The sequence below is a fragment of the Alosa sapidissima genome, chromosome 22 (genome assembly GCF_018492685.1).
Source record: "Alosa sapidissima isolate fAloSap1 chromosome 22, fAloSap1.pri, whole genome shotgun sequence".
In the NCBI taxonomy this organism is placed as follows: domain Eukaryota; kingdom Metazoa; phylum Chordata; class Actinopteri; order Clupeiformes; family Clupeidae; genus Alosa; species Alosa sapidissima.
Window position 1 is genome coordinate 16,641,951 of NC_055978.1, and position 26,619 is coordinate 16,668,569.

Sequence of the window (26,619 nt, forward strand, 5' to 3'; positions counted from 1 at the left end):
TAAGTGAATCACAATTTAAATATTCCCATAAATATTTTTATTTGAAAAATAGCCCTAAAGACAGAAGAATAAAATGGAAATATAAGCAGAAGTGTATTTTACATATCAGATAGAGATAAAATAATTAACCCACTTTGGGCTGTGCTTCAAACTCCACCTTCGATAGTAACAACATACTGTAACCATCCGAACAACAGTCTACATTTATACAGCCAAACAGGTCTATAACAGTATACAGCAGTGCGGGGACACTTAAATGAGACATGAGGAGTCAGTCTATTAGCGAAGATACAAATCATGGAATAAATTATTTTTAAAGTCATGAATAACAGTACAGTTTTTGTAATAGTAGCCTATTACAGGTAGTAGCTATACCAGCTTCTTAAATTTAAATGGTAAGAAGATCAGTGAGTCAGAAGTTGATTTTGTGATGAGTTAAAGTAAAAGGGCACAACCCAGGAACAAATCTATAGCAAGTTAATGGAAGTATTGCACAAGTTTGGCAAAGTAGTACAAATACTGGGTACATACAGCAGCCCCTTTACCACTCTCTCTCTCTCTCTCTCTCTCTCTCTTACACACACACACACACACACACACAGACACAGTATTCATTTACCTGCATGGGCAAGATGAATGAAACACACCATTGCACATCCTTAACTACTCTGTGTGCTCTTTACTACAGGAATAAAGAGCTGAAAACAAAATATCACTTTTAAAACGTTGCTCATAATTACAGGGAATGTAGTAGAAACGGATCTCTCGTTTATATTTTTCAAATGTGACAGTGTCCTTTAGTGTGGCCGGAACGGATGGCTGGTTGTGGACATAGAAAGTAGAGTGGGTAGGAGAGAGATGAACAAACCCTGAAGCTTAGTATCCATCTTTACTGGAATCCCAGGCACCCCATACACAATGTGTTCACAGTTTGCACTCAAGCATGGTAGGTGTGCCATTTCACACTGATATCCCTTCATAAAATGGAAGTGCCCAAACACAGGCAAGGAAATAGATTTTGAGGTAGTGCACAGCTGCGCTGCTCATCTTTATTCTTCCATATATTGTATACATTTATGTATGCATCTACAATGGTAATTTGGTGTTAGGCTTACACATTAAAACCTGAATTCAGCCATTTTTTAAGGCTCTGAATGTTAGCAGTCCACCCTCCAACTGGTTTGACATCAAATCTATGTGGAGTTGGAATATTATGTATGACCTTTAGGTTTGTACATAACCATCATCACCTTGCTCAATCTGAACATACAGTATTTGAGTGTGTGTGTGTGTGTTTCTGAAGTCTTGCTGGTGTTTGTTCATCTCTCTGACCCCTAGGTGGCACTCTCTCTCTTTCTTACAGGTAGCCTCCCACACACATGAGCAGCAGTACATGCACCGTCAACAGATACAGAGAGACCAGCAGAGGGGTGCGCTGACGAGAGCAGAGGCTGGCCCTCAGCATCCGAACCAGTCCTGGCCCACCGCTCCGACTCTGAGAGGGGGATAGAGAGAAGGAAGGAGGGTGAAAGAGAGAAATAGAGAGACCGAAAGGGAGGAGGGAGGAGAGAGTGAAAAAGAAAGAGAACCAGAGAGAAAGAGAGATGGAGGGATATGAGATGGAACAACAGACAAATAAATTGAGAGAGCAAGAGGGAAAGAATGAGAGAGGAAGAAGAAATGTCAATAGACAGAAAGAGAAAAGGAAGAGAGCGATCAAGAAGAGGAAGACAGCAATAGAGGACAAACATCACAGTCAGAAATGGCAGCAATGCAGAAGTTCATATATGATCATAACAATGTCTGCAAAGATAAACAACACAGTATTTGAAATATTGCTTGCTCACCCTTGTAACAGCACCCTCTGGTGGCTCAATAAGGACAGACGTCTCTGATGCAGACTGTAATTCACCCTGTGCATACCTGAACACAGTAGTGAGAAATTAATTATATTGGTACATGTTAACGTGTTTCATGGATATTTTGTTCATATAAAAGAATGCATTCCATTATGTAATGAATTGTAGAATGCAACAGATTATTGTGTTGCAAATAATTATGCTTTGCATGACTCTGTCTCATTGGGACTCTATGGTAACACCATACAGACATGATACAGACATATGATTGTGTTCAACATATGACTACAGAGGAAAAGTGCCAAAACTAAAGCTGAAACGGTGGCTACTGATTGTCATTGGGCATCGTTGAGGTCGTACCATTTAAGGCGATCTTGGGCAGCCATGAGCTGTTCCTCCACTACAGTCCTCTGTTCCTGCTCCTCATCCAACCTGACAAAGACAGAAGCCCATCATTTCACTGACATTTTTATGCTGCTTCTCCTGCAACTCCTGCTGCTTACGTCTTGTGTTTGTGCACATCTTTGGCTGTGTGTGTGTGTGCGTGCGTGTGTGTGTGTATGCGTGTGTGTGTCCTCTGTACACCTACTCAATCACCTCTTGAGTTTTACCATTCTAATCAGCAGTATATCACACAGACCAGGACATGTGTATGAAAACCAGACCATGTATTATGTGTGTGTTAGGTCCTTTAAACTGCTTCCAACTCACTGGTTTGGACCTCAGAGTAAAAAAATTGGGTACCTGCGCTGAAGCTCCAGCACCTCTGCCCTGTAGTTCTCACTTTTCTCCTGAGGGCCTCCAGGGGCGCTGTCTGCCTGGTTCTCCTACAGTGCACAAACACAAAACCATCTAAGTCAACTGTCAGACTCTGAAGACTTATTTGATCACTTTAATGCAAAAATGGCAAACATTATGGATGACATTGCTCCATTACAATTCAAGAAAGTTAAGGACAAACAGAAAGCACCATGGAGGCAAAATCCAGCAGTTAAACTTCTAAAAAGAGAGTGTAGGAAGACTGAAAGAAAATGGCGTAAATACAAACTTCAGATCCACTATGAAATCCATAAAGAGATGCTCCGCACATATAACTCTGAAATATGCAAAGCAAGACAGTCTTTCTTTTCTAACATTATCAATAGAAGTTCAAATAACACTCGTATTCTATTTTCAACTGTTGATAAGTTAACAAATCCCCCCTCACAATTAGCGCCTGAACTTCTCTCAACTAATAAATGCAATGAGTTTTCATCTTTTTTTAAAGGTAAAATTGACAAAATCAGACTCAACATATCTGCTCAATTACAAATTCAACAACCTGAACTTCCAGCAACAAACAGAGGGAAACTAAACTTGATGTCAGAGTTCAGCTTGATAGACTACGAAACACTTGAAAAAACGGTACAGAATCTCAGCCCTTCCACATGTGTCTTAGACACTCTGCCTACCAATTTCTTCAAAACTGTTTTTCACCTCATAGCGGCGGATGTCCTTCAAATTGTAAATGTATCATTGCTGTCTGGCACTTTTCCTAAGTCACTGAAAACAGCTGTTGTAAAGCCACTTCTCAAGAAGAATAACCTGGATGCCTCCATGCTAAACAATTACAGGCCCATATCCAATCTACCTTTTATTGGCAAAATTATTGAAAAAGTAGTCTTTAATCAATTAACCACCTTCCTAACATCAAATGGGTATTTTGATTACTTTCAGTCTGGTTTTCGGGCAAATCACAGCACTGAAACAGCTCTCATTAAAGTTTCCAATGACATACGCCTCAACACAGATTCAGGTAAAACATCAGTCCTAGTGCTACTGGACCTTAGTGCAGCATTTGACACTGTTGATCACAATATTTTACTACACAGACTAGAACACTGGGTTGGATTTACAGGCATAGTTATCAGCTGGCTAAAATCATATCTACAAGAAAGGAGCTTCTTTGTTGCCATCGGAAACTGTACCTCAACACCAACGTCCTTGACCTGTGGTGTTCCCCAGGGGTCGATCTTGGGGCCACTATTATTCAACCTCTATATGCTCCCACTTGGACAAATCATTCAAAATAATTTGATTTCATATCATAGCTATGCAGATGACACACAAATTTACTTAGCTCTATCACCAAACAACTATGGTCCTCTTGAATCTATGTGTCAGTGTATAGAACAAATCAACACCTGGATGTCTCAAAATTTTCTTCAGCTGAACAAAGAAAAAACTGAAGTAATTATATTTGGTAAAAATGAGGAAAGACTTAGGGTTGCCACTCTCCTTGACACAAAAGGGTTGAAGGCAAAGGATACTGTTAAAAACCTTGGTGTATTAATTGACAGTGATCTAAATTTCAACAGCCACATGAAAGCGATAACTAAATCAGCTTTTTACCACCTCAAAAATATTGTCAAACTCAGAGGGCTGATGTCAAAACATGACTTAGAAAAACTCATTCATGCATTTATCTCCAGCAGGGTTGATTACTGCAATGGACTGTTCACAGGCCTTCCTAAAAAGACTATTAAACAGCTTCAGGTGATACAAAATGCAGCAGCTAGGACTCTAACAAAAACTAAAAGAACTGACCACATTACTCCAATTCTTAAGTCCTTGCACTGGCTTCCAGTAAGTCACAGAATTGACTTTAAAGCACTATTGCTTGTTTATAAATCAGTAAATGGAGCAGGACCTAAATACTTGTCAGACATGCTTCAGCAGTACACACCTTCTCGTCCTCTCAGGTCCCAGGTGAAAAACCTGCTAGTAAAACCTACAGTTAGAACTAAACATGGTGAAGCAGCTTTTAGCTGCTATGCGGCTCAGCTGTGGAACCAACTTTCGGATGACATTAAAAAGGCCCCAACTGTAGCCAGTTTTAAATCTAGACTTAAGACCAAACTGTTCTCAGACGCTTTCTGCTAACTGTGCCGAGTTACAAATTCTGAATCTGCCTCGATAATTATTCTACTTTGTCTTTTATTACTTTTTTTACTACTTTTGCCTTTGTTTTTGCTTACTAATTATTCTTTATTTTTAAATGATTTTACCTTGTGTTTTATGTTTTCTTTTTATTATGATCTTTACCTTTTAACTATTCTTTGACTATATTGCCCTTCTATGCTTTTATTTGTTATTATCGTTTGGTTTTGTTTATGTAAAGCACATTGAATGACCTCTGTGTATGAAATGTGCTATATAAATAAACTTGACTTGACTTGACTAGGTGCCTTTACACTCACAAAACTGGACACTTTCTGAAAAGTCACAAGCACAGTTTTGACAAACTGTAAACTCCAGCCAATTTGAGCATTTTCAAAGGGACACAGGTTTGCTCTATGGCAGGGGTGTCCAAACCTTTTGACTCAAGGGCCACATTGTGTTTTGAAAATTGGCCGGCGGGCCACACAACAAAAAAAGAATGTATATATATATATATATATATAATGTTTTGTATTATTTAAATGACAAAGTAATTTTGTTTTATAAAATTAATTTCTTAAGAAATACTGTTCATTTGATGTTGTTTAATTAATTTATAAATGGTGCACTGTCACTTTAAGACTCTTTTGCCAGCTCCACTAGCCTATGGCTATGCTGTGCCTATGGCTCACAGTTTATAAATGGTCAGTAGTGGGAACTACTGTTGCCATCGCAATTTCCTTTTAAAAGTTTCTTATAAAAAGGAGATATCAATTTCCCAATTCTTCCCAGTTCCCAATTAAATGGAGTAGCATAACGTAGTTAGATCTGCTGCAATGGAGATACTATGTATCTTGATGTAACAAGCTGTTTTGACATTGATATGGTAAACGCTCTCTAAGAAGAGTGTAAAGCAGTTTGCAGTAGCCTAAAGTTAATCACAACATCGTCTATGCTGGAAAAAAATAGCCAGCGGCCTATGATAACCTAATTAATTAAATGCACGGCAGGCCGGATTAAAGTGCGTGGCGGACCAGATCTATGATAAACTAATAAATGCTCGGCGGGCCGGATTAAAGTGCGTGGCGGGCCAGATCTATGATAAACTAATAAATGCTCGGCGGGCCAGATTAAAGTGTGTGGCGGGCCGCAGTTGGCCCGCGGGCCATAGTTTGGACACCCCTGCTCTATAGGGAGAACAGGTAAAAAGCCTCCCTTATCTGTGCGGTCCTACTGTTCTTTACATACAGTAAAATGTAAAGCACACAGATAAAAGCACAGTATCAGTGCTCATTCAGTGTGGTGGGTGACTTTGGATAAAACGGTTCTGCAAATGAACAAATGTAATCAATGTGTAGCAGTACTTCTCTAAGACATGAGTGTGTATTTGCCTCCCTTATGACTACTACAGGAATCTTGGGGACATACAAAATATTATAGTAACCTCATAGGAATACTAGAGATATTATAGAAATCTTATGGTATTTTGGGACATACTGTAGAAGCACTACATACTGTAGAAGTACTATAGGAGCACTATAGAGGTTAAGAATATTATTGAGGTGTTACAGAACATCATAGAAGCATTATACACTACCACAGAACTGCTATAGAAGTCTTATAGTATTACTATAGTTTTTTTCTGTAAGGGGTGGCTGTGTATGCGCCCCCTCACCTCTCTCTGGTAGTGCTCCTGTGTTACTTTAGGCTGCTGAGCCCGAGCCTCCTCCAGCATGGCCGTGAGCTGGCGCAGCTGCTGGTCGCGGTCGGACAGCGTGACCAGCGTCTGCTGCTTCAGGAGCTCCGCCTGGGCCTGCCAGTCCACCTGCTCCAGTCTGAAGATAAAAATAAGAACAAAAATAAGAAATAGATTCAGATACTGTACAGGGGCCAGGGGAGGGAAGGGCAAAAGACAGAAAGCATGGGAAAAGATAAATGTGTAACACATGGTGACGAAGGGAATTGGTCTTCCAAATTCATATGATTTAAAAGAACAGAGAGACCATAAAAACACACAAGGTACTAGTTAGGATGATATGATAGACTATAGGAAGAGCAGCTTTTTAAAGCTATTTATTGGTTGGCAGGCATGCTGCGAGCCAATTAAAGTGAGCTGTCGGGGCTTTGCAGGGTGTTTGCTGTGCAGGTAGCCTGGGAAAATTCAGACGAACCTGTTAGCGAATTTGAACCATGGCAGATACAGAAAATACACTATGGTTTACTGTACATACCTTAGCACCTCTAGTTCCCGCTTGGCCGTCTCATGCTGGGCGTCCTTCTCCTTCATCTCTTTGCCCATCATCTCCACCCTCTCACCAGCCTTCTTCCTCTCCTCGGCCAGCTCCTGGATCACTTTGGCTACATCCCCAGAGCGTAGCAGGCCCAGCTCTGCGTCCTGCTTGTGCAAGTGCTCCAGCTTAGGGACAGGTAAAAGGAGACACAGTTTTCAAAACAAATTTGACAATAAACAATGATTAACATATATAGAAGATATTGTTTTATTAAGCTATTGTTAAGATATTGTTGATACAAAATTCATTTTGATTTTTTTTTTACTATACAAAAATGTGCAAAATGCTAATGCTAATAATTCTCACCAGTCTCTCCCTTTCGTTCTGCAGGGCTGAGAGGGCGTTCTTCAGCCCCCATACCTCTCCCTTTGAGCCACCACTGGAGGGAGCCTGTTGTTTCTGCCCTCCCTTTGACATCTCCTCCATCTTGCGCCTCAGCTCCTTGGCCTCGCTGACCGCCCCATCCCTGGCGTCCTGCAGCGAGCTCATGGCACGGCCGAATGACTCGTTCTCTGCCCGCAGCTTGGCAGCCGCCTCCTTCTCTTCCAGAAGCTTCTGCTCGATTACCACCAGGTCGCGGGCGAGCTCGGCCACCCGCTCCGCGGCCGTCTCGGTCTCCGTCCGCATCACGCCTCCCTCCCAGCGCAGCTCATTCAGCTCCTTCGAATTGGCCCCCTGCGCTTCCCGCTCCGCCGCCAGCATCTCCTCCAGCTCCTCCGCCCGGGTCCTGGCCACCTCTAGCTGCTCCCTCAGCTTCTCCACCTCTGCGCCAGGTGCGTCCTGCACCTCCTGCCGCCTCCTCTCAGCGCCCGCCCGGCTCAGAGTCTCCCTCTCCACTGCGACCACCCCCTCCTCCTCCACTTCACCCCCTGCGAGGTGTCCCCGGCTACCCAGGTCCCGCACCACAGCCTCCAGGTCCTGCTTCTCCCGCTCCAGGGCACTGATTTGCTCCTTCTGGGCGGCCAGCAGCTGCCTGTGCTGGGAGTCCTTCATGCTGAGTACCTGGTTCAGGTCGTCCCGGTAGCTGTGGAGCTGGGCAGCCAGCTTGGCCTTCTCGGCGTGGAGGTCGTCGCGCTGGACCAGCAGGGTGCGGATCTCCTCCTTCAAGCTGTTGTTCTCGCCGGCAGCCTCCTGGATGAGCCCGTCCTTCTCCATCATGACCTGTGGCAGTAGAACAGGGTTAGATTAGAGCTGTGGGGTGGATGCACAGAACAGAGGTGCAAATTCAGCAAACAGTGGCAAACGTTTATGGCAAATTGTTATTAAGCAATTATTTATGGCAAACTGTTATTAACAGTTCAATTTAAAAAAATGAGTGTGAACATTCCATAGTAACCATTTGTCTATCTTCCCTGTTTATGTGCTACGTCGTCAAACTGCTTGTGAGAGTTTGCAAGCGTTCACAGAAAACTCACATCAAACAGAAAACAGTAGTACAGAGACTCTGTACATGGCTCTGAGTTAGATAATGGCGGGAAGGTTTAGGCCGTAAACAAGAGCGCTGCCTGTAAAAAGCCTGTTTTATAATTGTCAACACAATCATCAATGGGCATGTCAATGTCTGTGATAATCCATTAAATATTAGAGAGGCCCCAAGATAATTATCTTCTTAAAAAACAGCATTGTATTCTGATGTGTGTTCTGAGTAATGGGGTTTTGGTTTCAATGTTATGCTGCCTGCCTGTGAATCATGAAATATTTAAGGTGTCAAACAAACCAAACCAGGAGACTACTGAAGTGTATGTAGTGCTTTAATAAACCCTCCATACCTGCAGATGGCGCTCCTCCAACTGTTTGTATTGGCTGAGCACACGGTCCCTGTCATCCTGCAGGGAACCCATGGCCTTGGTGAAGGCCTCTAGACGAGCTTTGCTGTGTTTGCCGTCCTCTTCAGTTCTGTGGAGCTTCTCCTCCAGATCTCGCACCTCCTCTCTCCTCACTTCCACCTCCTTCTCTGCTGTCTCTGCTCTCATGTCTGCTTCCCGCCGGGCCTCCTCCACAGCCTGGGGTACAACATGAGTAAAAAAAACTGTTTACCATGATAACCATTTAAAAAAAGCAAGCAGGTTCTGTGGCAGTGGAAAGGTAACAAAAAGTATCTTTTGTTCATCATAAAGTCAGAAACTCAAATGGACAAGGTTTAATCATACATCCGTTTGACATCAAAATGTATCAGTTCAATTGTATACTAGGAAGTATTTTACTTGCCCTTGTATACAGTTGGTCCTTCTAATAACAACTGTGAGCAATCACTAGCCCATTAAACATATTTTCTCAATTGTTCAATGTTATGTATGACCACAAACAAAATGTGTCTGTGATTTACTTACCACTGTCACGGCCTGCTCTTTTTCTCCTAAAAGCTCAACTTCTCGCTTCTCCTTCTCACTCAGTTCAGCCTGCAGTGACTCGGTCAGGTTCTTGGAGGACCTTAGATCAGTCTCCAGCTGCTCCAGACTCAGGCCCAGCCTCCTCTCCTCTGCCTCTCTTTCCCTCAGCTGTGCCCTGGCCTCGTTGAGTTCTCCCTGCAGCTTCCCCACAGCCTCCTCCAGAGCACTCGTCCTGTGGTGCTGCCCCTCCACCTCAGTTTCCAGGGTGGTCAGCTGGGAGCGTGCCTGGGCCAGGGAGCTCTCAGCCTGGGTAAGGGACTCCTTCAGGTCCCCCCTCTCCTTCTCCAGAGTGGCCACAATGTCACCGTGCTTCTTTTCCACTTCATCCCATCTGGCCTGCCACTCTGCTTCTGCATTCTGCAGTCTAAATGAAACACACAATTCAACATTAAACAAGAAATAATACATTGATTATAGATAGATATGGAATGGGAAGTCAAAATGCTATGTAATTGTGGGTTATCCAGACAATGCTAACCTTTCTAGTGACAGCTGCAGCTCTTCCTTTTGTGAGGTTTCCTTCAGCAGTTGCTCGCTGAGATCATTCACTTTTTTCTCTGCCGTCTGCACTTCTGCCTCCTTCCCCTGGAGGGCGCTGTGGAAGCGGTTCTCCCACTGCCGGGCCTCATCCAGCACTCTATCACGATCATCTTGCAGAGAGGACATGGAACGTGAGAATGCAGCCAGCCGTGCCAGAGACTCGTCCAGTCTGGCCTTCATTCCCTGGGCCTCTCTCTTGGAGACGTCAGCAACTTGTCGAACCTCCTGTATCACATCTTCGTCCCTTTCTCGCTCGCGGTATGACTCTTCCAGTCGGAGCTCGAGGTGTTTCATCTCCGCTCCCAGGCGGTACCTCACCTCATCGAGAGTTTCCTCAGCTTCAGCTTTGATTTCAGCCTCCCGCTTAAGCGCCGTCTCTTTTAAGGCTGCACTCTCTGCTTGTGCCAGACTGGCTGCTTTCTGAGTCTCCTCCAACTCCCCTTTGTATTCAGACAGCTCCTGCTCTGTCTTGGCCTTCTCCTCGAGTGCCTTTGTGGTCTCCTGGCGAGAAGCCTCCAGTTCCGCTTTGATCTCATCTCTGTTCAGCAGCAGAGCTTTGGTCTCCTTGCCAAGCTCGCTGATCCTCTCCTGATACTGTATGCAATCCTTCTGCATCTGGCGAACCTCTAGCTGCTTCTCTCTCAAGAGCTCCTCTAGCTGTTTGGCTCGGCTCTGGCTTCCCTCCTTAACCCTCTGGGCAGACTTCAGCTTCTGCTCTAGCTCCCTTTGTTTCCCTGACTCGGCCTCTGCCTCGGCTCTCTCCCTCTGTGCCTGACGTTTGTCCTCCTCTAACCGGCATGATCGATCTTTCTCACTCTCCGCCAGCGCTTCCAGTTCTGCTCGTTCATGCTCCAGCCTCTCAACCTCTCGCTGGAAGTCTGCTAAGCGGTCCCTACTGTCGGCTGCCTCTTGCTGGTAGCCAGCGATGCTGCCGTTGAGTTGGGCGAGCTGGTTCATCAGGCGCTCTTCCAGGTCATCCTTCTCAGCTTCCAGGGTAGTGTGAAGCTCTTTCAGCTGCTCTTCCCTCTTTGAGATCTCCTCTTTGAGGACATTTTCTTTCCCTTTGGCTTCTGCTAATTGCTGTTCTAGAGAGGTTAGCTGAGAAGTAATCTCAGCCTCTCGTTCTGCCCTTGACTGCTTTTCTGCCTCCAGGGCAGCCTCAAGCTCCTTCACTGTATCCTGTGCTGTTTGGAGCGAGGTCTCCACCTCCCTCATACTGTCCTGGGTTGGGTCCTGAGCATCTTCAATCGCCTCAATCTTTGGTGTCTCCTCTGCTGACTCCACTGGTTCTGGTCCAGACTCCATAGATGATTCAGATTGTGGTGGTAACTCCTTCTGATCATCAACATCTGTGGTAGACTGTGGTGGACTATCAGGTACATCCTGGTTCATTTCAGTCAGCACTACACTTGCCTGTGCCACTACCACCTCCTCCACTGGAACGCTTGTGCTTGAGGATGATATCTCTGACATCACCCTCTCCTTCTCTTCACTCAACTGCTGCATCAGCTCTACTGTCTGCTGTTCCAAAGAGTCTCGCTGAGTCTTGGTAGAGTCCAACTCAGCTTTGAGTGTTTCCAACTCCTCCTTAACTCTCTGGAGTTCCTTCTTCAACTCCCTGTCGTCCCTTCTAATCCCACCCCTTTCATCTTGTTCCCTGAGCCGTTCATTCTCCTCCTCTAGTTCCAAAATCTTCTGCTGTTTGGTCTTTGCAAACTTCCTCATCTTGTCCTTCACAGCATTTACCTCCTTCTGTGCTTCCTCAGCCATTTTCTCAGCTTCTTGTCGGGCACTTTCATGGGCACGGGCCTTGGCAGCCAACTCCTGCCTCTCCTGACGAGCAGCTTCAAGAACTCGTCTCACTCGCTCTGCCTCATCGCTGACGTTCTCATAGGATTTCAACAGAGTTTCATACTCATCTTTCATGCCTTGCACCTTTTCCTCCCATTCGCGGGATGCTTGTGCAGTTTCCTCTTTAACTAATTCAGCCTGCTGTCTAGAAGCTTCCTTCTCACTCAGCAAGCTATCCATGGCTAACTTGAGGCTTTCACAGGAAGCTCCCAGGCTCTGGTTCTCAACTAGGCTTCGATCCACTTCCTCGATCAGCCTCTCCCTTTCCGCTCTCAGCTTGCTAAGCTCTGCCTCTCCATCCTCAAGTTTCTTCTGTAGCTCCACCACAGTCTTCTCCGCAGCAGCATGCTCTTCCTTTAGTGTTGAGTTCTCTTTCAAAACTTCCTTTCGAGAAATGAGAGCGGCTTGAAGCTTTCGCTGCAGCTGTTGGAGTTTAGCATTGCTGCCCTTCTCCTCCTCCTGCCTCAAGGGGACCTCGGCCTCGAGCCGCTGACTCTTCTCCTGTTCTGCTGTCAAATTTTCCTTGAGAGAGTTAATGAGCTGGTCCTTCTCAGACACAGTCTCTTGCATCTTCTGAAGTAGACTGTTCTGGTCAGACAACTGCTGGCTTAGATTCATGATCTCATCATTCTTGTCATTTAAGAACTGCTTGAACTCTTCCGCTTCAGCCTGCAGCAAGGCCAAGGGAGCAGCCGAGTCGGAGAAGCTCGCCTTGGCCGCCGTCGTGACCTCTTCAACTTCCTTTTTCAGCATTTCCGCATGTGCCTCAGCCTGGACACATTTTTCCCTTAGGACTTCCAATTCATTACAAAGCATATCAATCTGCTTGTCCTTTTCTTTCAGCATCTGTAGCTCTTTACCTAGCTCAAGAATCTCAGCCTCTCTGAGTGACAGAGAATTCTGGGTCTCCTTCAAGCAGCCCTCTAGCTCCACACGGGAAGCCTGCTCAGCTTCAATTTCCTCCCTGAGAGCTTTGAAGGTAGCCTCATTTTCACTGCTTTTCACTGCTGGTGTTGGTATTGAAGCTGGTGTTAAAGATGATGTCTGGTCCTCTGCTTCTTTCTGCTGTGCCTCTGTCTCAGGAGCAGCAAAGTCCACCCAGTCTTCCTGGGCCCAATCGCTGGAAACTGATTTCTCTGACTTTTCGACCAGAGGTTCAGCTTGAACTTTCTGCGGTGCTGCCTCCTCATCCACTCTCAGCATCTGCAGGTCCTCCAGCTCCTTCAGTCGATTGAGCAAGTCATCCAACTGTCCACTCTGAGCCTCAAAGCGCTCCAAAAAGGCGCTGTGGTCTTCTCTCTGTTGTTTCAGCTGCTCACGGTGGTGGCGATCTTTCTCTTTAGCTTTGCGGATGGTGTCCTTGCGTGCCTCCTCAGCATCCTGAAGCTTCTTCTGAAGCCTTTCAAGCTCAGATTCTAGGGACCCTATTTTGATTTGCAGATTTGCCTTCTCTTCTTCATCTTGTGGCACTTGGCCCTTGCTTTGGCTCATACTGTTCACCTCCTCGGCCAGTCTCTGATTTTCTGCATTTACAGCAATCAAGGCTTTCTCCTGCTCTGACATTTGATGTTCAAGCTTCTCCAGTGCCTCTTCTTTGCACCTTTTAGTCTCTCTGGCTTCTTCTAGTAACACTTTCATTCTCTGTATCTCCTCCTCTTTCTCTCTGATCTCATCAGTTGGAGAGCCACAGGTTTTAACCTCTGCAACTTCACCTTGCTCTTTGCTTTTCTCTGCTTGCGCCTCAAAAGCAGCAACTTTCTTCATTAGGTCCTTACGCTGCACCAGAGCTGCCTGAAGTTTCCTTTTAATCAAGTCTCCGTCCTTTTTCATAGTAGACACCTGCTGTAACAAGCCCTCTTTCTCTTTTCGCAAGCCTGCAAGCTCTTCACTGTCATGGGTAACATCCTCCTTGCCTTCTGTTTTCCTCTGCTCAGCAGACATACTCTCCATCTCCAAAATCTGCTGTTTGAGCTTCTTGACCTCACTGGAGACCTGGAACTTCTCCTCGCCAGATTGCTGCAGTTTGGCACTTATGCTGTCATTGAGCTCAATCATCTCCTGTTTCTTCTCAGACAGTTGCATCTGCAGGTCTTCAATCTCTGCCGTTTTTTCACAGAGGGAGGTCTCTGCCAGCTCTTCAGCCTGGGTGACCTCCAACAGTCTTGCCTCCACCTCCTCAAGTTTCCTCTCCAGCTCAGCAGCGCTGAGCTCCTTGTCCTCCAGCTGGGCACTAAGCATCCTAGCCTGGCCCTCTTGCTCAGCAAGCGAACACTGAGCCTGTTCCAAGTCTGCCTGCAGACCAAGGATCTTCTGCTCTTTGGTTTGAGAGTCCGACTCCAAACTGGCCAGCTGCTCTTCCAGGACCTTCACTGCATCCCTCTGCTGAGCCAGCATGTCCATCTCAGCCTTAACAACCCTCAGTTCCTCCTCATAGCTTAGAGCCCTGGTCTCTGCCTCTTCCCTGCTGATAGTGACAGACCGGAGCTGCTCTTCAAGCCCCTGGGCCTTTTCTTCAGTTTGAGAAGCTGAAGCTCTTAGTCTCTCCAGCTCAGCCAGCAGTTCACTGTACTTCTTCTGGAGCTCATCTGCCAAGACTTGAGCAAAAGCTTGGCTCGGACCAGACTCTACATCCACAAGGGAGGCCATCTGCTGGCTTACGTTAACCTGTACTGTCTCTCGGATGATAACTGAGGATGACTCCACCTGCACTATGGAGGAAGTGGACCTATCCTGCTCAGCAGTTTCCTCCCAAGACTGCATATGCAGCTGGCTTAGGTCTTGCATTACAGAAGGCCAGTCCTGACCACCTTCCTGGTTGACAGCCTCCAAGAGGGTCCAGCTGTTGTGGGCCACTTCAGAGTCACTGCTAGTGACCATCTCATCTGAGGAAGCACCTTTGGACTCTCCCGGGGATTCAGTCGGAGGCTGAATGAGTTCAGGACTGCTCTCATTATCAGCAGAGGTGTACATAATGGATGACTCGTCTGCCACAAGAGTTGTTTCCTCCTCTGTTGTGTCGTCTAGGAGGTCTGGCAGGGCTCCAGTGCTGTCTTGCATTAGAGAGGTGGCCTCATTGCTCTGGTCGTTACCAGGCTCTTGGCATTCGATTATTTGCTGACTTGAGATGGCAAGCTGCTCCTTGAGGAAAACAAGTTCATTCTCTTTCTCTTGCAGCTGCTGCTCCAAGGCCAAGATGTTTGATTGCAGACTGTTAACCTCAACTTGTCCTTCTGCTGTACCTGGGATTAAGAGAGAAAAACAGTGTTAGTTTAATAATTCAGCGGTGACTGTATATTTGAAGGATGTGGAACTTCGAATTAACATGGTACAGATTTATTTATTTTTTATTTTAATATTTTTGGAATGTGCTAAATTTAGTATGAGGTCTTAACGTTTTAGTTACACAGGACTGGCAAAATCACCGGTCTTTCAGGTTTAAACACATTCACATAGAGGGTGCGTCAACAAAAATTGAATTTACAAATAATTTAATTTTAATCTGAGCCTACAGTTAGGGCTGAGCAAATCGATAAAAAATGTAGTGCATGTAAGGGAAGCAGCAGGTCAAAGTCCTTTTGCTTTGCTGTGCTCTGCTTAGTATTCTCAGCAACAAAAGCAAACAAAGAACTGTATGATAGGTCACCTGTGTCCGCCCTCATCAAATCCTCCTGGGACTGGTCAGTCACATGCCCTCTTGCTGACTCACCGGTGACCTGGGAGAGAGAATTCATTCACACGAGGATTTGTACGTCTAATGGCTGCACAGCGTATAAATAAAATAAAATAAAAAACACACACCATGAAAGTGCCAGTGCAATGCTGAGAGCTTTAATAACTACATTTAGTGAAAGTACTGCTGCTTATTGTGCTAGCTGTCACAATATGTATAAGCTCTAGCATGAAGGTCAATGCTGCACACATGCTGCTGTCAGAGAAGAGTGGATTAAAACTGAAATGACCCAAGGAGGAGCTCTGGTCTGTCTGTGTATTAACTTCGACCTGTGTCCGTCTGACTGGCTCTGTCTGTCTGCTGTTGTTGTTATATAGTCGTTCCCCATCTCACTGACCAAACTGGGTCAGGGCAAGAGATTGCTCCAGTGCCCATGACATGCAGGGCATGCCTCTTGATGGCATACTAGTGAGTCTGCATTTCTTCTGACACCCTTATGGCCAGATCATTTGCAAACCTTTGTCTCTTATGAAACTGTGGGAAATATATTGTATATTGAACAGCATGCACTACATTAATCCTGAATAACATTGCATATTATATAAACGTTATATTATAAAGTAATTCACATTATTACATATTATATACAAGTAAAATTATATAAAGTAATTTACATTATTTACAATTATGCTATTTTTTCAAGACTATATCACTATTTTATAAAGCTCCATGACCCCATTTTAAAATTCACTATGTTTTTGAAAATAAAAGACAAAAACTAAACTAACCTGATTGTTTATTTGTTGTTCCAGTTCCTGTATCCTGGCAATTGCTTCTTCCCTTTCAGTTGTGTTTTTATCCAGTTGTCCTGAAAGACAAAACTCTCCATGAAATAAATGACACTCACTGTTACTGAGAATAAAGTTGTCAGACTAAATGCTCTGTAAAACCATTTAATTTCAGTATAAAATGTATGTTCAAATATGAAACCATGCACACATAAAAAAGGGATGTTATATATTAAATATAAAAAGCCTATTAGCATTGTACCTTGATCTCTTCTTTTTAAGTCACTTCGGGACAAAAGCAATAATATGTAAATGTAATGAAAGCCTAGGCCTGTGTAAACTTGGCAAGCTGTTTAGTACAGCCCCTAAAATCCTTGTGTAAGTTTAATCAATAACTGTACCTCTGAGAGAGGCCATGCTGACTGTGACCTGGTCCAGCTGTGCCTCTCTCTCCTCCCGCTCTGATCTCAGACGCTGCATCATGGCCTCCAGAGCCTGAAGGGCAGCCAGACACTCAGCGGGGTCGCTGGGGATGGATGATGCTGCCGCTGCCCCCTCGTCTTCCTCCACCAGCCCCTCCACAGGCCCCGCGGTCAGAGAGTGCAGCCGCCTCCACAGCTGTCCCAGGGTGTCCTTGAGCTGGACTCCTTCACCCTGCGTCTCCTTCCCTGCCTCCAGGCTCTTTCTGAGGGCAGCCAGCTCGACCTCAAGCCTCTGCACCTCCTCGCCTTCTCTCCTCACCCTTTCCTCCTTCTCTGTCTCCGCCACAGCCAGCCGCTCGCGGAGCATAACCAGCTCCGCATCTCTCGCCTCTGCGTGCTCTTCCATCGTTCTCATCACCTCCTCCCGCTCGCCCAGCGCAAACTCCAAACTGGCTCGCAACGCAACCAGCTCGCCCTTGAAACCGTTGTTATTTTCCCTCTCCGTTCCTGCGGCGGCCAGCTGTGCCCGGAGCTCCTCCATCTCCGCAGCCCGCTGCTGGGCCTCGGTCTCCTGATGCGCCGCGGCCTCCTCCCTCTGCCTCTCGGAGGCCTCCAGGCCGGCCCTCAAGGCGCCCAGGTCAACCTGCATCTGGGCCACATGCTGGGTCCACTGCTGCCTCTCCTCCTCCCTCTGCCTGCACATGTCGGCCAGCTCCTGCTCCATCTGACGGAACTGTGCAGTCAGGATCTGGACACGGTGGACAGGAAAAAAAAGAATTTCTTTAAATGCTACAGATGCATAGCACCATACAGACACTACAGATGCACACCCCACAGGGACATCACCTATAGACCCTTTCAAGAGAGTTCCATTATCAGCATCATAGTTGGCCCCACAAGGCTTCCGTTTTAACATTCCATATGTTATCTTAATGCAGAGGAAGTAGATTGGGAACCAAATAAAATGTTCAAGCATTGTTTTTGTTTTTATTGTTGAAAGGGTCTATTGTGCTATGCATCTGTGTGACGTGCCTGTGGTGCTATGTATCAATGTGTCTACACTGTAGGTCATTTAATATGTTATCTGTACTGTGAGACGGTAATGTATGAAGTTGCGTGTGCAGCGACTGTGAAACTGAAACTGAAAATTTCCCCTTTGGGGACAATAAACTAATTTACAGTCGTGGCCAAAAGTTTTGGCGGGGACACACATTTTGTGTTTCACAAACTTTGCTGCTTCAGTATTTTTGGATCCTTTTTTCTTGTCTCACATGTATATTGAAGAAATGCACTTGTGAAATGCACTTAACACAAGAAAACATGTGATTTCAGCTCACTTGTACTGCATTTGATCACTGCACAATAATCTAGAAACAATGTAAATCGCCACCACACAAACTGAAGCAGCTGCCAAAACTTTTGGGCACCTATTCACTCAGTGAATGCTATTATCTACTAAAGCAACTAGGGCGTAAAGCGTAAGGACTTCTGCCCTGCTTCATTTTTTAACTGAGCAAAAGCTGCTGATGAATGTTGGATGCCGTGAATCCTGTGTAGTTTTTAATTGAGACTTTTTTCATGGTGAATGTATGGTAAGACATTGTGTGCTTTAGGACTTCAATTATCAGGTGTAATTTGGGATTTGGAAAAGCTGTTTTAGGTGGTCTTTGCTGTTGTGTTTAGATGTTGTGTGTGGGTGACATACTTTTACCATTGCCGACAGCAATAACCTTTCTTCATGAATGCTGAAGTGTCAACACAAAAAGCTTAAAGCTGAACAGCTGCAACTGCCACATTCATAGTTTCAATAAAAGGTAGAAAATAAGGCATTGATAAAGGTTTTACGTTTTACTGATCATTTTATTAATATCCACCTATTTGGCTTAAAATTTAATACAACACTTTTGAGCCCCTGAGTCCTGTTTCCTCCTTTCCACATATCTACATCATCTGTTGGACACCAGGCAAAACACCTTCACATACACAGACTTCAACATAAGGCGCAGACGCCAACCTAAAACCTACTATCCACCTATTCGTACATCTGTGTCCATGTTTGAGTGTTGATGTGAATGGTGGTGTGTGTACCTGTTTCTGTTGATCAGCACTGTTGAGCTCCTGTTGCAGCATCTCCAGAACCTGCTGGCGTGAATGTAGCGACTCCTCCAGCTCCTCCACCCGTCGCTGCGATGACCGCAGTGCCTGTTGAGATATAGTTATAAACTCTGTGTTTGCCTAACTTATAACTTATGGCCAACTTGCACACAATCTATCTGATAAGGTATATTAACACATACAGCCTCACAATGATTTATGTATGTAGCAAAGGGAGATAGCAGTCACATCACCCAGCTTAAAACACGGTATATGTCGTATCAAACCTAGTTACCTACGTACTTGACAATAGTGACAGCGCTCTGTCAAAATGTCCCTTTGGAGCCAGCTATAAACAGGGACGGGCTAATACATGAGAATGCATCTTTTCTTCAATCTTCTTTCTGATTAAAACACTGATTTGATTCATTCACTGGGCTACTGGGCACTAAGTTTAATACATGGATGTAGTCAACACAAGGTTTTGTCTTTCCTTTTTTAGTTTGCATAAAATACCGTCATGCAGTTTATACTGAGGAAATTACTGTAAAGTCATGTACAGTGGCCGGTATTTTACTTATATCCAAAGCAACACTGACTCGCAACGGTAGGTTTGAAATCAAAACGAGGGCAACCGATTGTCAGGCTGCAATGCTACCAATGCTCCACCACGCCCGCACCATCATGGGACCCGGAGGAGGCTGGTGTTACCTGCTGCAGCTCCGTATCAGCTGGGGCCTGGGCTGACACTCGGAGCAGCTCCTCCTCGTGTTTCTGGATCTGCTCCTGAAAGCGGACGTCCTTCTCTCCGATCACCGCCTGCAGCCGACACACCTGAGAGAGACAGCAGCACAACGACCCTCAGTAATGCAGATCAAGGGTGGTCAATGTTGATATTGTGGTGGGCCGCCACAATAAGTCAATGTATGGGAAACACTGGTGGATCTCGCATGTGATTTCAGCTGTCATTTTTTGACATTGCACACAGAGGTATTCAGCCATTTGGGCACTCTTGCTGATACAGCCTGCCTTGTGACTGGGAGCGTTTAAAAGATGCAGTCTGCATTTGAGCTCAACAGCCAGCAAGAGTACACCCCTCTATTATGTGCCCCTGAAGCAAAGTGGTAATTGGCTTGAAGTATTTATGGCTCCGTCTGAGCCACTGTGTATGACAACATTTCTTTCTTTTTTTCTTTTTTGAGCACACACACACTGACTGGACAGACAGAGGACTGTGAGGCGCAATGTAATTTAAAAAAAAAAGTGTACAGGATTAGAATCCCACACTGCACCTTTCAATCTTAAAACGCTATTTCACTTCCTGATGGAGAGATTATCTAAAGCCGGCACACAGCATGCATGCACAATCTGTTCCTGTTGCCACGATGATTCCACTAGTGCACAGAATATTTCCTTAACATTGACCACATGACCAAGTAAACAAATCTTCACCACTGTACTGTGCACTAATTTGAATGACTTTAGAACGTGTCAAATATAGATGTCAAAGACAAACCCTGTGCTACGAATTCCCACTAAGTCACTACATAGAGCACTATGTAGTGACTAAGTGGATGTTCAGAACACAGGGTTAAGACTACGTCTGATCCCAAACTATGCAGTAGGTTTTTTGAAGCACACACATGTCTAGCCATTCATTACAGTAATTGTTTTTATTTATACACACCCTGTTCTGTGTGGGTGTGATGACGTGTGTGACAACAACATCTGTGGCAGTGTGTGACAACAAGGCAAACCTGTTCGGCGTGACCCTGTTCCTTTTCATTCAGGAGCTGCTCGGCCGCGCCAAGTCGCTCCTGCAGGGCCCTGGAAGCCGACTCCTCCTCCTGGAGTTTGGCTCGGAGCTGTTGGAGCTCTTCCTCCACGCCCGGCGCCACTGTAAAGGAGCCCTCCGAGCTCTGGGAACACAAACACAAAGTTGGACGAATTGTGAAGGTCAGCGGACGATAGCTTGATTAAATGAGTGGGGAGGAGCTGTGGAGAGCGTGCTGCATCTCCAGGCATTGACTGTGAATGGTGTTAGTCTGAGCACAGCAGGGACTATAAATAGGGGGGTTTGTCTTCGTTAGACAGAACAGCCAAACAAAAGCCCTGAGATAAAGCATTTCTTCTCACTTCTTGCTAATCTGCTTGTCTATCAGTAAAAAAAAAAATATATTACTATTAAGTATTTATATATACATAATGTATGTATAGAAAGAGATGAAGGGAGAGAGAGAGAGATACAGATAGATATAAAGATCAAACACAGCAATTAATTGGCTATGTGCCTGTGCTCAACACAATAGCAATGACGTTGAATCTTATCTAATATTCCATTCATTATTATTACATTGATTATTCACAGTTTAACAAGCCATGGATTATGTTTTGTTTCCTTATCAAGACCTTACTTTCTGGGAAACAACGCATTAATGTAGTAAAAACATGTTTTGCCTACTACAGAGGAATAGAATGGGACTGTAATCTAGAAACACAAGTACTTATAGTTAGAGTTTTACCTGACTGACGTTGAGCCCCTCCTGTCCTTTCAGCTCGCCTATCTGTTTGTTCAGAGCAGCCATCTTGGCTTTGGCCTGAAGCTTGAGCTTTGTGAAACGTGCATCCCCTGCTTCTTTTTCCTCCTGGAAATATGCAGCAATGTACAGAAAACACACACAGACACAGACACACAGACACAGACACAGACAGTTAGAATTGCTTTCCTGCTGGCTGTTTGCAAGGATAATTCTGATATGTGTAACTCTGGTACCAACAATAATGCTCACCACTCCTATGAACTACATTCAAATAAAGGCAACAACAACTTTTATTAACAGAGTCTCTCCCTTCCTCCCTCCCTGGACCCAAACATGCATCTTGCAGCACCTCTTTACACACACACATGTTAAATCCTGCTAAATTGAGGTCGTACCATGAAGAGAATTACAAGAGAGAGAAAGAGAGAGAGAAAGAGAGAGAGAGAGAGAGAGAGAGAGAGAGAGAGGAAAAGAGAGAAAAACTTTGATCTCATCAACAGTCTCTCTGCTCTCCCCTTACCCGCTACAATCCAGCTGCCCTCTCACCTTAAGCCGCCTCTCGGTGCTGGCCAGCTGGTTGTCCTTCTCCCTAATCAGCTCCTTCAGCTGGACCACCAGCTGCTCCGTCTGGGCCAGCCTCTCCAGGGTTTCGTCAGCCGGGGCCCCGAGCTCCCCAAGCGGGGCCGCCTCCTCATCACCACCATCAGGCAGGGGCTGGGGGACCAGGCCGCCCTCCTGGAGTTTGGGGAGGAAATAAGATCAGGGAAAAAACTCTTCATTTCTTCTCTCTGCTCTAAGTAGGCTATATAGTGCAGACATGGGCCAAAATCCCAGGAGGCACATACAGTATATTAATAAATTATCACATAAGGCAAGTTTTTCTGACTGAAACCAATGTAATCAATATAAATGATAAGTGTAGCGCAGTCACTATCTAATTAGCTACAAGAATGGAATTATGGTGTGCATGGTATGGGCTATTGTGCTGCATGTGATATAGCTTTGTGTATGTAGCATGTGGCGTAGTGTATGCGGCACAGGGGAGGAAATTAACATTTTAAAATGTGAGCATCTAACAGCCAAAGACAAATGAATGGCAGAATTCCCCAGCCACTCAATAGCAAATCATTATTTTCTGTCTGCAATCTACCCGCCACTTTCATATTTTACCAGCCTTTGGCTGGTGGCTGGTGCTAATTTACATTTGTGCCATGAGCTCTCTGAATCCATATCATTGGTGTAAATGAATAGTTGACATTCAGTAAGCTTGAAAATAACAAGAGCACGAGTAGTTTTCCTTTTCCACAAGGTTGGATGCTAAAAGCTTGTCAGTAGATAGTGTAACAAGACATGAACCCTTTACTGTTATTTCATAAACTGACCACAAGAAAAGGCAACACTCTTATTAATTTTCAAAGCAAAACACTGCCCTTAACATAGTGATGATACAGACACCCAGTCCTGCATATTCCTAGCAGGTGAGCTAATAGTTCCCCTTAACTTCAAGTTATCTTCAATTTGATCAGTTTCCAAATAGGAGCGGACCTTGCAATACACCTGGACTTGGTGTGTGACGGCCGACAGGCCGATGTTAGGTCAGGTTCAGATCTGTTCAAGTGTCAGTGTACCTATCTGGTTTAGCCAACACTTGCACACTCATGATAGCACAGAGAACCCAACAGCAGGTATTTGTGGGTAGTAGAAAGTAGAACTGAACCCATGTTCACTGAACCCATCTTCTTGGCATTGATGGCACTGCTGTCTCCCATTGAAATTGTCATTGAAATGGGGCATCTCACCTGAGAGGTCTCGTCTGGAGGTTCCTCTCCAGAGAGCTCCTGCAGGACGGAGTTCACCCCCTGAGCCAGTCGGCTGAGCATGATGACCCTGACAGCAGGAGGAACAACAGCTCAAAGCAAAACCCAAAGCAAACTGTGACAGAAATGATAAAGACTTTGAATCCTCCACATGTTTAGTCATGTTTAGAATGGTAGTAAATGGTTGTAGGTCATTAGGTCCATGATCAGTATACATGAGGTATACAACACAGTAGCCTATAGTCCATTCTCATACACAGGATGAAAAACACATACATGCTTTACATAAAGACTTTATTTAGACAAAACTTCTGGCACATTAATTCATACTTGAATACATCTGAAACAAAGTATTCAATTCATCCTACACTTCACAATAAATACTGAGCGTTTACGCGGAGTATGTGATTTGCATCTGGCCACCTATCTCATCTTTAATCACAGTCATGTAATGACAAAACCACAACATTCGGTAACTCTCGTCCAGTACCGAACACAACCGAAATAGCAGGACGTACGACTGCGACTGCGTCATTTGGTTCGGTCTACAGAACAGTAAAGATTGGCAAGATGGATGTCTTACTTTCTCAACCCAAATATGACAGTGATCACATCGATCCAAGTAAAGGTATGAATTAATCGATAAGACTGTGAATCGCACATGCAAGTTCTAGTGTTATGAGCAGTGTGCGATTCGCTCGCTGATGGAACTACGAGCTAGCAAGCTAGCTCCCTAGAAGTGCACGCAATGTGTTGTCTCGTAAACAGCAGCTAATGAGGATAATTATAACACTATTGTGCTGCAGTGTTTGTGTGTGACAGCTATATGTTGCGCCTGGTCAGAGAATGGGAAGTAATTGCTTGTTAATATCGTTACACTTACCTGTGTGAGTTCTCCGTGGACAGGTTGCTTTTTTTATTTCACAAAATCCGTCTCCTGAATTTCCAAGCTAAGCCACATCACCAAACATCCCGGAAACAAAACGTACTGAGCAACGATTGGACTACACCGTGCTGCGCAACAGCAATGGGCCGTATGCAAATTCCAATACTCGACATGACACGACAGTGATCCTGAGAGTGTGTGGTTCAGTGTTGTGGTAGAGTGGCTTTGCAGCATTGTCCAAGCATGATCTCAATAGATGAATGAAAATTCAAACACTTATGGTCATTCACGCCGTGGTGTTTCAGCATGGTACAACAAAGAGCTAAGGGACTTGACGTCAGGGTCAATCTGATCGTCAACTACGGCAGGCAACTGGGCCGCAGTCTGTTGCTTCTTGCCCACTACACCACACTTTTTGCACAGTTCCTGTCAAGCTCAGTGAGGTGTATGGTAGAGGTTGCAAGGTGGACCTCACTGTTTGCTCGGGGCACAACAACTGTGTTCGGGTCCATTTACAGACAACTGAACAGGTTGGGGAGGAGGACAGTCGAACCCCCAGTGCCACAGCGGTCATCTTCGTCAGTGGCTCGCAGCGTCAGTGATCATGAGGTTGAGAGATGAGGAAAGCAGCGCTCAGTGTTGGTCGTTTCAACTCTATCCACAGTGAATCAGAAAAGCCTTATGGGAATTGTTATATTGGTTTCATTTTTTTTATGTGTGTGTGTTGGGGGGGGGGTATTTTAGGTGCATCAGGTCACCTTTGTACCAAACAATAGTGTTCAAAATGATGGACAAGTGAGAAATCTGAACAGGCCAGCCTGCACTAGGTTACTAATATATTGTTGCATCATATCTATATGTTTTATATTTCATATACAATATGTCCATGTATTTTTGTATGTAGGCTAGCCTTCATACTCTAACCACTAAAATCACATTAGCCTATACTAAGATAGCAGAGCTATACACCACCCTTTTATGTCCAGAACCATTAATTATATTATTGGTCAATCCAGAAAGGGGCATTGGAGCTCTCTGTCTTCTACTGTACAATCCAAGGCAAGTATGACAGGCTACTTATCCAAGGGGTCAAAACATTCGCCTACTTTTGAGTCGTGATTCATGTAGCACTGATTATCAGAAATGAATGTACAATTGTGATAGAGCCAGTTGAAAAACAAAGAAGTATTTTCTATATTCAAATATTCAGCACTATACCACTCACTAATTTGCTCCAGGTTATTATCTATTTAAAGTTTGGTTGTTTTGTTACTTTTTGTTGGTTTGGTGCTATAGGTTTATGTAAGCGAGTCAGGATTGTTTAAAGTTTAATGAGATCATGGCTACAAGTACTGAAACAACCCAATGTATATGATATGACATTACATTTTGTATTACCATTATTTTTTTTCGTATAAAAGTTTCATTTATGTTACTCACTTTTATAACATGCCAGTATATGTTGAAACAAATGTATGCTACATTGTACTGATCACTAAATAAGTCAGAAATCTTTTTATCAGATGTATGGGAAGTTTACATTTTCCTATAACTGTTCTACACTGAATGTTTAAATACTGTATTTTAGACACCTGTGATATCCACATACAGATATGTTAAAGTAGCTTGAATATATTACAACATTAAAAAGGCCTCTATTAATTGCAGTGTATGGTTTTGAATTTGACTTGTCAAATAAACTCATCTTAAAAACAGACAGGCCATTTTTTAATGAAATAGGCTTTTGGATGTGTCTATGCACTGGCCCGTACACAGTTGTCTTTACTATATTCCAATATATTTAATTGATCTACAATAGTTAAATAGCGTTCAAATGCAAGAGACTGAGAGATGGCTGCCTACTTTCAATCTCACTTGATGAGAACAATGAATACACATGTTAAGTTTAAAGTGTGACACCGTTATTTTTCCATATCACAAGCCTCATGAAGTCCAACATTTGCATTAGAATCATAGACTAATAGACTAAAAAAGTTTTATAAGAAAACTGGTTGGTTCTCAAGGTCATGCATACGCTTCAATTAGCTATATGTTTGAAACCTATTGAGTATAAGACCATCACTGTTATGAAACTGTGCAGTGCATACATGCAAAATCAATGGAGAGACTAAAAAAAAAAAAAACAGTTTTACAGTTTAGGACTCCCTTAACAAGTCTCAGGTTTTTCAACATAATGGTGGTCATATTTATTATATTGTTTATGCATATGAATGTCTGTATGTATGCTGTAACTATTGTAAATATCCACTGTATGTACACTACGCTTAAAGCACAGCTTAATAATGGTCATAATAAGCAAAACTCAGATTCAACTGTGAAGAGAAGACTTCGAGTTGCAGGTTTGACAGGTCGAGTTGCAGCAAAAAAGCCATTGGTAAGATGTCAGAATAAGAAAAAGAGGCTTGCCTGGGCCATGAAACACCACCAATGGACAACTGATGACTGGAAGAAGGTGTTATGTACTGATTAATTAAAAGCCGTAGAGTAGGCAAAAGGATGGTTCCTCAGTGTGTGAATAACTGAAACATGGA

The 26,619-nt window shown here is 44.3% G+C and overlaps 1 protein-coding gene and 1 long non-coding RNA gene across 2 annotated transcripts; one reads left to right on the forward strand and one right to left on the reverse strand.

The window, feature by feature from the left end:
* Nucleotides 1–22: 22 nt before the first annotated feature.
* golgb1 (golgin B1) lies at nucleotides 23–24,154 on the reverse strand. The gene is made up of 20 exons (XM_042079613.1): nucleotides 24,065–24,154; nucleotides 23,164–23,251; nucleotides 21,911–22,099; nucleotides 21,347–21,469; nucleotides 20,582–20,743; nucleotides 19,536–19,658; nucleotides 18,819–18,932; nucleotides 16,710–17,478; nucleotides 16,309–16,388; nucleotides 15,494–15,563; nucleotides 9,938–15,089; nucleotides 9,400–9,823; nucleotides 8,839–9,072; nucleotides 7,376–8,230; nucleotides 7,010–7,194; nucleotides 6,454–6,613; nucleotides 2,604–2,686; nucleotides 2,220–2,291; nucleotides 1,848–1,923; nucleotides 23–1,495 (listed from the first exon to the last, which is right to left on the reverse strand). Exons 2-20 carry the CDS (start codon nucleotides 23,242–23,244, stop codon nucleotides 1,358–1,360), a joined length of 9,090 nt encoding a protein of 3,029 aa, XP_041935547.1. The 5' UTR covers nucleotides 23,245–23,251; nucleotides 24,065–24,154; the 3' UTR covers nucleotides 23–1,357.
* Nucleotides 23,463–25,782, forward strand: LOC121697849. The gene is made up of 2 exons (XR_006026564.1): nucleotides 23,463–23,809; nucleotides 24,088–25,782. It is a non-coding gene; the product is annotated as an uncharacterized LOC121697849 (long non-coding RNA).
* Nucleotides 25,783–26,619: the final 837 nt, after the last annotated feature.